We start from the raw sequence: 12,500 nt of genomic DNA on the forward strand, positions 1-12,500 counted from the left end.
TGCAGTGAAATGTCGGCATTCTTTAACAACCCCAGGGCATTTGCGAAATCAGTGCTTTAAAATGGGACCTGAGGGCAACAGGTTTATAATTTACTTGTAGATTATACTCTCGGTACTCAATGATTCTAAAGTCAGTTTGGACTTAGAGCTGATTTACTGCATTGGGATGAAAGTCCTTCCATGTCCAGTCCTGAATTGATGTTTATCTCTCTGCCTCTGTCTCTGTCTCTGTCTCTCTCTCTCTCTCTCTCTCTCTCTCTCTCTCTCTCTCTCTCCTTCTCTCTCTTTCTCTATCTCGCAGATCCAGGATGCCACCCGCATCAACGGAACCCTCTATCTGGCCATCGACAACTCCAAGCTGGCCACTGACGACTTCAGAACCAAGTAAGCGTGCAGTTGTTTCCGTAAATGAAATGACAAATCTGAATCTTTGAATGGATTCCGACTCGATTACAGTGCAACGTCTTTTGAAATGTAAAAGTATAACCAAAACACAGGGCGTACCACACTCCACTCTGAGGAGGCGTTTGAACCTCAGTGTTTGTCTTTGAGCGTCGTCTCGTCCTCCAGACGTCTGACCTACACGCCTACGCCCGCAGGTACGAGAACGAGCTGGCAATGCGCCAGTCGGTGGAAGCAGACATCGCCGGTCTGAAGAGGCTGCTGGACGAGCTGACCCTGGCCCGGTCGGACCTGGAGATGCAGATCGAAGGCCTGAAGGAGGAGCTGATCTACCTGAAGAAGAACCATGAGGAGGTGGGTGGTGGTGGTGGTGGTGGTGCAGAATGGAACACGCCCCAAAGCGCCCACTTATGGAGTGTTACACATCTTATAGAGCATCCTAAACATTTATAGCCTCATAGGGCATTATGATACTCTATTACAGGCTATATGTCAGGCTATATATTACCAAATCTATCCCTGTGTTATAACACTGTAATTAATCTAGTAAGAACAACATTGTAGTTTCTGCATGGAGTTGAGTGGTTTGTGTTATAACACAGGTGTAATAACACATACAGCTCAGCTATGGAATTACAAAGCAATTCCTAATGTAGGCCTGCCTATGCTTATATCAGCATGTCACAATGTTGTTACCTGAGTAATAACTCAGTAACAACACAGTCATAACAAAGTAATAACACAGATACTGACCCCCCCCTTGTGTGTGTGTCTCTCCAGGAGCTGCTGGCCATGCGCGCCCAGATGACGGGCCAGGTGAACGTGGAGGTGGACGCGGCGCCGCAGGAGGACCTGAGCAGGGTCATGGCTGAGATCAGAGAGCAGTACGAGGGTGTGTCCGCCAAGAACAACAGAGACCTGGAGGCCTGGTTCCAGAACAAGGTAGAACCCTGGAACCATGCAGAGATAGAACACAGATATGTCTTCTAGTTCTATGAGTAGAATCTTTAGCGATGGATAGGTGACTTAGATATAGTATATGTATACTGTAAACTGAAAATACATATATACTTTTCTTGGAGTGTTTCTGTTCATCTCTGACCGTGTCTCTCCTCCCCTCTCCGCTCTGCTTCCCACACAGACAGAGACATTAAACAAGGAAGTGGCCACACACACAGAGGTTCTTCAGACGTCCAAGTCGGAGATCGGAGAGGTCCGTCGTACGCTGCAGGGCCTGCAGATCGAGCTGCAGTCCCAACTCAGCATGGTGAGACACACACACTGACACACACACACACACACACACAGTCGCACACACACTGACACACACGCACACTGACACACAGACTGACACCATGCATCTCCTAATGGACCGCAATTAGCTTTCCATGCATGATTTAGCTCATTACTGTATGTAGCGCAGGGGAGGTAGAAATCGGAGGACGGGCTCATTGTAATGGATGGAACGGAATGAGGAATGGTATCAAACACGTGTTCCATTCCTCATTTCGTTCCATGCATTACAATGAGAAATTCTCCAATTTCCTACCTCCACTCAATCCTATAACAATGCACCCTACTCAACCAATCTCTCTCTCTCTCTCCCCCTCTCTCCCTCTCTCTCGCTCCCTCTATCCCTCTCTCTCCTCTCTCTCTCCTCTCTCCCTCACTCTCTCCCTCTCTTTCTCCTCTCTCCCTCTCTCTCTCTCCCTCTCTCCCTCTCTCTCCTCTCTCTCTCTTCTCTCCCTCACTCTCTCTCTCCTCCCTCTCTCCCTCTCTCTCTCTCCCTCTCTCCCTCTCTCTCCTCTCCCTCTCTCTCTCCGTTCTCCCTCTCTCTCCTCTCTCTCTCCCGGCCAATAGAAAGGCTCCCTGGAGGCGACGCTTGCAGAGACAGAGGGTCGTTACTCGCGCCAGCTCGGGGGTCTTCAGATGCAGGTGAGCAGCATGGAGGAGCAGCTGGTGCAGCTCAGGGCTGACATGGAGCGCCAGAGCCACGAGTACAAGATGCTGCTGGACATCAAGACACGCCTGGAGATGGAGATCGCCGAGTACAGGAGGCTGCTGGACGGAGAGGCTGCCAGGTAAGGGTAACGAATGTGCAGATCAGTTTGATCGTTTTGGGGGAATCAGTTGGTTCGATCTGGTCCTGGATAGCGAAAATGAATCCGGATCCTTCTGATCCAGATGAAACGTTTTGAAATACTGGGCCCTGGTCAGTGAAAGCTCAAGTCTGTCATGCGGTGACCATTATCCTCAAAGATTAAGTTTATACTGTCAGACTTCAAAAGCATTTTCGATGGAGAGATCCCATTGAAAGTGTGCTGTAGTCCAGGATATATCTTAATCCCGTGTCTGGGGAAAGTGCCCCATCGTGTGTTATGGTTGTGACATGAATCCATTGATATTCAAGTTAGATGTTAACAACGGTTTTGTCTTCCTCTTCAGCCTGGTCTCTGGGGGCATTAGCACCTCGTCCTCCACCTCCACCTCCTCAAAACGTGTGATGATCATATCAGAGGAGATGGTGGACGGCAAGGTGGTCTCCTCCTCCACCACAAGCTCATAAGTTGCCCACAACACAGTATCAGCAGAGCAGCACACCAGCACACAAAGGGTTAATATCATAGAGCTAGAATTCATACAATGGGTATTACATTCCCTTCAGACCATGGCAATGTATGGTTTGTACACCAAAGATGAATGGTACACCAAAGACGGCTGACATAGAGTTGTAAATCAAAAATGGCTGCCGGTCTAACCAAGGACTGTTGATTTGAATGGGAATGCCCACTCTATGAATACTAACTCTATGTTTAACACTCCACCAAAACCACCAACATCTGGATAGAACCCTGTCATAAGAACATCTGGATAGAATATGATACTGGAATGAGATTCTGTTGTGATGCAATAAAGCTGCTCTCAGTTTGCTGACACCAACATGTCTGTCTTCTGTGTGTCATTTTTTTTACTTGATTTGTGTGTTCCCTCATTTGAGTATCATGATGTTGTTTACGATATTATGAGTTATTTACGATATTATGACACTTTCGCTGCATAGAGTTTATTTGGAAAGGTTTATAGAAATATTGTCAGTTGGAATTGGATTTCTTATGATCAGCAGAACTAAGAATGCATTAAAAACATTTTTGGTTGATTCGTATTTGGTTGATATGAAGAGCCCTCAAATCTCCCAACAAGTATTCTGAAACACAAACATCAATATATAAACATTTATAAAAAAAAAACACCACAAAGTATAGCTTTTTGTTTAAAACAATCCTGGCTAAACTCTCTATAAGATATGCCGCTGATCCTAAGAAGACTTTGGGTTATTTGTATTTGAAGAGCCCTTAAACGTCTCTATAGATAGGTAGCCTATTCTAAAATCTGATGTAATCATCAATGGCGTCATTTGACCATGTCCATCACAAAGGATCACGAAAAAAAGCCACACCACAAATGTAATTCTGTTTCAACCACATGTTTATTGATTGTGATTGTGATTGGTGATCATATTTATTTATTGATTGATCGGTGAGTTACTCAACCTCATTCACGTCCACATTTGTGCTCTGGATGCTCTCAACCACCTGTCCGTCCACGACTGTCTCCACCACAGTGATCGTCTTGGTAACCACTGGACAAACAGAGAGAGAGAGAGCGTGGACACATTAGTGCACATTAGGGCCATTTGCTACTGCATGAGTGGAATATGGACTACAAATGACTGGGTTGTGTAGTTTACAGAAGTTTGCTCCTCACAGGAAAAATGATGTTATTGTATTGTATTGTGTTGTACAAATGTGTGAGTGATCACATCTCAAAATACCCCTAATGGTCTGAACTAATCAAAACAACGATCTTTGCTCATAGAATACGGATGATTAATATATGGTTTGGCTAATGTGACGTCTCACATGGATGACCCAGACGTAAACCATTATACCAAAAGGACATAGGAGAGCTACCTGTACTGTACATCTAAGCTTTCATGTCTCAGGCAGGGCTACACATGACGAGAGCGTGATTCCAAATCACCTCCGCTACACTCATGTTCAGTTGTCTTTCAATGATGGAGAACTGCCTCACCCTTGGTGTGGGAGTTGTCCTCTCCGTCCAGCAGCCTCCTGTACTCTGCGATCTCCAGCTCCAGACGTGTTTTGAGGTCCAGCAGCATGTCGTACTCCAGCTTGTTGCTGGCGATGGTGGCAAGTAGCTGGGACATCTGGGCCTCCAGGCTGGTCACCTGGCCCTGGAGCATGGCCAGCTGGGCGGCGTAGCGGGCCTGGGTCTCATGAAGGGTACCCTCCAGAGAGGCTTTCTGTTGGGGGAGGGAGACGGTGAGTGGGTGGGTGGGTGGGTGGTGGTGGTGGTGGGGCAAGGTGAGTCTAACAAAGGGGTGTGTGTGTGTGTGTGTGTGTGTGTGTGTGTGTGTGTGTGTGTGTGTGTGTGTGTGTACCCTGCTCTAATTCACAACACATATGAACAGCAAGCTATAGTACTAGTGTGCGAGACTGTTGCACAAGTTTTTGTTCCCTGTAAAATTCGGGGTCTGTTCTCTGAGTCAGCCAAATTATATTTACGATATGTTTAAAACGTCAGTGAGCTAACCACAGTATGGGTGTCAGAATAAAGACAAGCATTGTGTGTGTGTGTATGTGTGTGTGTGTCTGTGTGTGTGTGTGTGTGTGTGTGTGTGTGTGTGTGTGTGCTAATGCGTGTGTGTGTGCATGCGTGTGTGCGTGTATTCCTTAATCCTTACCATGCTCACGCTAGACTGCAGTTCAATCTGGAGCCTCTGGAGGATGCTCTTCAGCTCCTTCACCTGTGTGCGGCTGCACGTCAGCTCTGTGTTGTGTGTGACCACTTCCTCTTCCACTACTGCGATCTACACAACACGACACGGGGAAACACAACACAGTTAACTTCAGAGCCTACTTATTTTGTTTTTAAGAGGATGTTATTGTTGTTATTATTGACATCAGCACATTTACATTCTCCATCGATATCCCTATCTCTTAATCTATCCACATACCCATTTATCAGACTATATATAGTCCAAACCGTCTTTTAACTTCATCAACTACCAAAATAAGTCTTTTGAAGTCCTGATTTACTTGACATTTCTGCTTGTTATCTGGGGATTAGACATACTAACACCATCCATACTGTACATTCAATTTTACACATCTTTAATCTGGTTCATTAGCTAAAATAAAACTGGATTCTGAAATTCTGGGAAATGAACCAGTAAAGGGTGTTTGTTTGACTCACCTTGCCCTGGTACACACTCTAGTGTTTATAACTCTATGTTCGACTCACCTTGTCCTGGTACACACTCTAGGGTGTATAACTCTATGTTAGACTCACCTTGCCCTGGTACCATATTTCCAGGTCGCGACGGTTCTTAGCGGTGACGCCCTCGTAGTGCTCCCTGATCTCCGTCATGGCCTGGTTGAGGTCCATAGAGGGTGCAGCGTCCACCTCCACATTCACCTGCCCGCCCATACGGGTCCTCATCATGAGAATATCCTACAGGGGGCAAAGGTCAGATTAATAACCATAAGCAATAGTGACATGACTTTCAACCAGTGGCCTAGAAACAATTTCAAGCAAACTATTGTTCTGTGTTGCTTAGCGCAAGACATTGTGTGATTGTGTGTGAGTGTGTCTGTGTGTGTGTGTGTGTGTGTATGCATGCGTGCGTGTTTGTGTTTGTGTTTGTGAGGTAATAGTGAGCTAATGGAAGAAGAGAAGAATACTAGGAAGTGAGGGGTGGGGGGAGAGCAATGTTGTTTCTAAAAACACTGCAGAATTGAAATCCCGGTGTGTGTGTGTGTGTGTGTGTACGTGTGTGTGTGCTATCAGTAGGGGTCAGGTAGAAGTCATGTTTGTGTGCAAAACAAACAGAAAATATGGCAAAGTAATTCTCTGTGGCTAGAAATGAAATACGGCCCTATGTCAGCTGTATGATGCATGCCTGGCTACTGTAGAGAGTTTCAGTAAGAATGAATGAAATACACTGAATCTGTTCAACCAGCGTGGAACAGGGGACGGTTGTAGCAAGCTAAACAAGCAACCAGTCAATCACCTCCAGTAGGTTTGGTTTGCTACCCTGCTCCTGTTTGCATGATAAGGGCAGCATTCACAATGTTCAAACCGATATATACATTCCCATTCAGGTTGAATACCGTGAACATGCCATAGTACATAGTCTGTGTAGGTGTGGCTGTTGTGACCACTGTAACTGTGTGTGTGTGTGTGTGTGTGTGTGTGTGTGTGTGTGAGAGAGAGAGAGAGAGAGAGAGAGATGTCTTAACCTGAAGACCACGCCTCAGCAGGAATGAAAGGTGACAGATCAGTATTTACTCATTCTCTTTGTTGAACAGACGGTGGTGCTAGAGAGCTTTAGAGAGGAGAGAGCCTCCATTTACCAGTGAAATAGTGTTACAAATACTTCATGTGTTGCAGTGCATGAGATCAAATTCCTTGATAACTGAGGACAGACGCCGATGGTATTGAATAACTAACAACTAGTAGATTAATTAGAGTAATCAAATGATAACTATTCAAGTTCGAAGGTACAACACCACCATTTTGTTGTTGAAGCTTTTTGTCAATACAGCTTTTCAAGGAGGATACCGGACTATTTAACCCGTGTTTGATACCATTCCTCATTCTATTCCATGTATTACAATGAGCCCAGCCTCTGATTTCTACCTCCACCAGCCTCCCCTGCTAGGTGCTATAATGATTACCTCCTTGTGGTTCTTCTTGAGCATGATGAGCTCTTCCTTCAGCCCCTCGTACTGCATCTCCAGGTCGGAGCGGGACAGGTTCATGTCGTCCAGGACTCTCCTCAGACCAGAGATGTCCGCCTCCACAGCCAGACGCATGGCCTGCTCGTTCTCATACCTGGCACAGGGCAAAGGTTAGAGGTCACAAGCTGCAATATTGTTCTTATTCTATTCAATCACGATGATGGGGAGCACCACACATAGTGGTGTAAATGATAGGATATTATTAACACACACACACACACACACACACACACACACACACACACACACACACACACACACACACACACACACATATTTATTCATACACACAAAGAGCAGATAAGCCATATCCTGACACTCACTTCATCTTGAAGTCATCAGCAGCCAGCTTGGCGTTATCGATGTCCAGGACTGTCTTGGCATTACACCTGGAGGCAAAACGAACCTGAGGAAGAAAAACAAAAATATTTATTTATTTTACATTTATTTTACATCTCTCTCTCTCACACACACACACACACACACACACACACACACACACACACACACACACACACACACACACACACACACACAAACACACACCCTCCCCACCCTAAAACAAACACACCATTCCCCCTCCCCTCCTCTCTCTCTCTCTCTCTCTCTCTCTCTCTCTCTCTCTTTTTACCTTGTCCTTCAGGTCATTGATGGTGGCGAAGTAGCTGGTGTAATCGTGACAGACCACCGTGCGTTTCTCGTACCACTCCTTGATCTGCTTCTCCAGACGTCCGTTCTCCTTCTCCAGGGTGCGCACCTTCTCCAGGTAGGTCCCCAGGCGGTCGTTCAGGTTCTGCATGGTGGCCTTCTCGTTGGCCGACACGTGGAGGTCCAGGCCGTCGGCCAGGTTCAGAGCCCCAGAGCCAGCGGTGGAGGAGGAGATGCGGGAACCATATCCCCCGGAGCCTCCGTACATACTGAGGGCCCTAGGGGTGTAGGATCTGGAACTGTAGGACATGGTGGTGATGGAGGATGGAGGGTGGAGGATGGAGGATGGAGGATGGAGGATGATGGTGGCTCAGGGAGGTTGGCAGGTGTTAGCTGGTAGAGACGAGGGTTGATCTGCAGTGAGGAACCTCAGACAGGTTATCTGGTTATATACCTGTCTGAGGGAGGGAAAGGGGCTGGGCTTGTCTTTGTTGGTGGACAGAGAATGCTAGATTGCTGTTGATAACCTGTCCCTTTCTTTACCCCTGCCCCGTCCACACACAGACACACACACATGCACACACACACACGCACACACACACACACACACACACACACACACACACACACACACACACACACACATACACACGCGCACACACACACACACACACACACACACACCCTTCTCTTAATGAGTGGGTGGGGTGGGTTGGGGTCCACCCATTTTCAGGTGGAACCGGCACTTCTACATTTTTATGTTTCTGACAGAACGGAATTCTTGGAATACCCCTAACCTTGCCGTCTCTCTCCTAAAGTTGGCTTATTAGCTCTAACACTAGAAGAGATAAGACATTTCTCTCTGAAAACTTTGTCTGCATTACATTTATGAAAAGTCACTTTGCTATGCTGTAATCCACTTAAACATGATTTTGTTACCATGATAATGGAAAAAGTGTAATATAGCATAACAAAGGGACTTTGTTAATAATCCAAATAAAATAAAATAAAGAATGCAGATAAAATCTTCTGAGAGGGATTAGTTCATTTAATTTTGCTGAGATGAATTTATTTGGAGAGATTTATAGAAATGTTGTCAACAGGAAATATAACTCATTCTCAGTAAAGTTGTGTCATTATATCTTGTTTGATATCAAACTTAGAATGCACCAAACACTCAAACACATGATCATGAGATGAGGAGTGGGTCTAGTAGAACGGCAGGGGAGTCGATCAGAGGCGATTGGAATGTATGTCATTGTGATGTATGTCATTGGAATGTATGTCATTGTGATGTATGTCATTGTAACGTATGTCATTGTGATGCATGGAATGGAATGAGGAATGGTATGAAACACGTGTCCATTCTAATCATTACAATAAGCCCATCCTCTGATTTCTGCCTCCACCAGCCTCCCCTGTAGTACAGTAATAGGAAAGAGTTTCTACTTCTTCACACACACACACACACACACACACACACACACACACACACACACACACACACACACACACACCCTTCTCTTAATGAGTGGGTGGGGTGGGTTGGGGTCCACCCGTTTTCAGGTGGAACCGGCACTTCTACATTTTTATGTTTCTGACAGAACGAAATTCTTGGAATACCCCTAACCTTGCCGTCTCTTCCTCCTAAAGCTGGCTCATTAGCTCTAACACTAGAAGAGATAAGACATTTCTCTTGGAATGAGGAATGATATCAAATGACTTATTTTTTGTGTGTTTCGCACACAAACATAACTTCTATCTGAGCCCGACAGAAACAACATTGCCCTCCCCAGGGGAGGCTGGTGGAGGCAGAAATCAGAGGACGGGCTCATTGCAATGCATGGAACGGAATGACCAATGGTACAGTGTGATACCATTCCTATATTCCCTTCCATGTATTACAATGAGCCCTTCCTCCGATTTCTACCTCCACCAGCCTCCCCTGACATATATGAAAGAACAGACACCACAAATATAATTCTGTTTCAATGACATGATCTTTATTGATGATTGTGATTGGTGAGTTATCTATGATTCAATCTCATCCACGTCCACATTAGTGCTCTCAGTGCTCGTAACCACCCGTCCATCTACAACCTTCTGCACCACGGTGATCGTCTTGGTAACCACTGGAAAAAGAGAGAGAGAGAGAAGATGGAAACGTGCATGCATCTCAGAATGCTCTTATAAAGGATAGGCCATTTGCTACTGCAGTAGTGGAATATGGACTACACATGACTGGGTTGTGTAGTTTCTAGAAGTTTGCTCCTCACAGAGAAAAATAACAAAATAAAATCACCGTTGCTAAACTGATGTTCTCCGCTATCTTTCAATGATATATGGGTGTTTCCTCCAAATAAGTTATAAGTAAAATGTTTGTTAGTGGTTATGTGTGTGTGTGTGTGTGTGTGTGTGTGTGTGTGTGTGTGTGTGTGTGTGTGTGTGTGTGTGTGTGTGTAAAACTGTCTCACCTTGGGAATGGGACTTGTCCTCTCCGTCCAGCAGCCTCCTGTACTCTGCGATCTCCAGCTCCAGACGTGTTTTGAGGTCCAGCAGCATGTCGTACTCCAGCCTGTTGCTGGCAATGTTGGCAAGTAGCTGGGACATCTGGGCCTCCAGGCTGGTCACCTGGCCCTGGAGCATGGCCAGCTGGGCGGCGTAGCGGGCCTGGGTCTCATGAAGGGTACCCTCCAGAGAGGCTTTCTGTTGGGGGAGGGAGACGGACGATGAGTGTGTGGGTGGCGTAGCTCTGGCGATTTAACCACAGTATGTGTGTCAAAATAAGCTTTGAGACCATATTCGGTGTGTGTGTGTGTGTGCGCGTACATGTGTGTGTGTGTGTGTGTGTGTGTGTGTGTGTGTGTGTGTGTGTGCGTGCCTGCGTTTGTATCTGCGTTTGTGCCTGCGTTTGTGCCTGCGTTCGTGCCTGCGTTCGTGCGTGCGTGTGTGTGTGTGTGTGTGTGTATTCCTTAATCCTTACCATGCTCATGAGGGACTGCAGTTCAATCTGGAGCCTCTGGAAGGTGCTCTTCAGCTCCTTCACCTCTGTACGGTACATCGTCAGCTCTGTGGTGTTTATGAGTACTTCCTTTTCTACTATGGTGATCTACACACAGGAAAAACACAACACAGTTTAATCCAGAACCTACTCTCATTTTGTTTTTTTAAGAGGAGTGTTTGGTTTAGTTGTTATTATTGATGTGACTGCTTGCTATCTGGGGAATAGACCTACTAACATCGTCCATAGACTTTTACACCAGGGGAGGCAGAAATCGGAGGACGGGTTCATTGTAATCCATGGAACGGAATGAGGAATTGTATCAATCACGTGTCCATTCTATGCATTACAATGAGCTCATCCTCTGATTTCTACCTCCCACTGCCTCCACTGTGTTACACATCTATTCAGGTTCCTCAGCTCAAATAAAACTGGATCCTGAATTTGTTCATTCATACAATAAATAAAATTAATAAGTAAATTAGGTACCCATGCAGTCAGCTATAGTGGGACTTCTTATGAGTTGGGATGTAGCATCAGCTATATTGGATCAAGTCATGTTCTTCTTCAATAGGTTTATCTATAGATTGCCAAATGTTGGTGATTCCACTGCCGCCTGCTGGGCTAGAGTGTAGTATCAACTCAGCTTTAGTGTCTCAGGTGTATCATGATGATTTATATATAGATTTATATTATATATTATTTTATTGTGTTTGACTCACCTTGCCCTGGTACACACTCTAGTGTTTATAACGCTATGTTTGACTCACCTGCCCTGGTACACACTCTAGTGTTTATAACTCTATGTTAGACTCACCTTGCCCTGGTACACACTCTAGTGTTTATAACTCTATGTTAGACTCACCTTGCCCTGGTACACACTCTAGTGTTTATAACTCTATGTTAGACTCACCTTGCCCTGGTACACACTCTAGTGTTTATAATTCTATGTTTGACTCACCTTGCCCTGGTACACACTCTAGTGTTTATAACTCTATGTTTGACTCACCTTGCCCTGGTACACACTCTAGTGTTTATAATTCTATGTTTGACTCACCTTGCTCTGGTACACACTCTAGTGTTTATAACTCTATGTTAGACTCACCTTGCCCTGGTACACACTCTAGTGTTTATAACTCTATGTTAGACTCACCTTGCCCTGGTACACACTCTAGTGTTTATAATTCTATGTTTGACTCACCTTGCCCTGGTACACACTCTAGTGTTTATAACTCTATGTTAGACTCACCTTGTCCTGGTACACACTCTAGTGTTTATAACTCTATGTTAGACTCACCTTGCTCTGGTACCATATTTCCAGATCGCGGCGATTCTTTTCGGTGATGCCCTCGTAGTGCTCCCTGATCTCCGTCATGGCCCAGTTGAGGTCCATAGAGGGTGCAGCGTCCACCTCCACATTCACCTGCCCGCCCATATGGGTCCTCATTGCGAGGAGCTCCTACAGAAGGCAAAGGTCAGAGGGCAGGACCCCAGTTAGTGACCATAACCAATAGTGACATAGATGATGCCTTATGATAATGCTTTCTTTTTTTGATGAAGTATTTTGTCAATAAAGCTTTTGTGGAGTAAATGTATGTGATTGAGATAGATAAAACAAATAATGA

The 12,500-nt window shown here is 45.5% G+C and overlaps 3 protein-coding genes across 4 annotated transcripts in view; 1 reads left to right on the forward strand and 2 right to left on the reverse strand.

Moving 5' to 3' along the window:
- krt15 (keratin 15) overlaps positions 1-3,344 on the forward strand; it is a 4,199-nt gene extending 855 nt beyond the window's left edge. Inside the window, exons 2-7 of the mRNA XM_083693863.1 lie at positions 302-384; positions 600-756; positions 1,183-1,344; positions 1,544-1,669; positions 2,263-2,483; positions 2,848-3,344. Coding sequence (XP_083549989.1) covers positions 302-384; positions 600-756; positions 1,183-1,344; positions 1,544-1,669; positions 2,263-2,483; positions 2,848-2,968 — 870 coding nt within the window. The 3' untranslated portion in view covers positions 2,969-3,344. The remainder of the gene's footprint in view (positions 1-301; positions 385-599; positions 757-1,182; positions 1,345-1,543; positions 1,670-2,262; positions 2,484-2,847) is intronic.
- LOC310821714 (keratin, type I cytoskeletal 19-like) overlaps positions 1-12,500 on the reverse strand; it is a 27,593-nt gene that overhangs the window by 13,678 nt on the left and 1,415 nt on the right. Inside the window, exons 4-7 of one of the 2 annotated variants that reach the window (XM_083693869.1) lie at positions 12,173-12,334; positions 10,858-10,983; positions 10,349-10,580; positions 9,875-10,006 (exon numbers count right to left, since the gene is read on the reverse strand). In XM_083693869.1, the coding sequence (XP_083549995.1) occupies positions 9,906-10,006; positions 10,349-10,580; positions 10,858-10,983; positions 12,173-12,334 (621 nt within the window). In that variant the 3' untranslated portion in view covers positions 9,875-9,905. Of the gene's footprint in view, positions 1-9,855; positions 10,007-10,348; positions 10,581-10,857; positions 10,984-12,172; positions 12,335-12,500 lie in introns of those variants that run through there. The other variant, XM_083693868.1, reaches the window with a different exon arrangement.
- On the reverse strand, positions 3,869-8,302 carry LOC310821498 (keratin, type I cytoskeletal 50 kDa-like). Its single transcript, XM_083693573.1, has 7 exons — positions 7,858-8,302; positions 7,550-7,632; positions 7,164-7,320; positions 5,776-5,937; positions 5,168-5,293; positions 4,495-4,726; positions 3,869-4,042 (listed from the first exon to the last, which is right to left on the reverse strand). The coding sequence occupies exons 1-7, from the start codon at positions 8,182-8,184 to the stop codon at positions 3,945-3,947; spliced, it is 1,185 nt and encodes a 394-aa protein (XP_083549699.1). The 5' UTR covers positions 8,185-8,302; the 3' UTR covers positions 3,869-3,944.

This window comes from Argentina silus, assembly GCF_951799395.1.
Source record: "Argentina silus genome assembly, chromosome: 22".
In the NCBI taxonomy this organism is placed as follows: domain Eukaryota; kingdom Metazoa; phylum Chordata; class Actinopteri; order Argentiniformes; family Argentinidae; genus Argentina; species Argentina silus.

Coding starts and splice junctions, on each gene's coding strand:
- LOC310821498 (XM_083693573.1), bottom strand. CDS start 8,184: ATGTCCTACAGTTCCAGATCCTACACCCCTAGGGCCCTCAGTATGTAC. Junction 7,633..7,857: donor TCAATGACCTGAAGGACAAG/GTAAAAAGAGAG, acceptor TTTCTTCCTCAG/GTTCGTTTTGCCTCCAGGTG. Junction 5,294..5,775: donor AAATATGGTACCAGGGCAAG/GTGAGTCTAACA, acceptor CGTGTTGTGTAG/ATCGCAGTAGTGGAAGAGGA.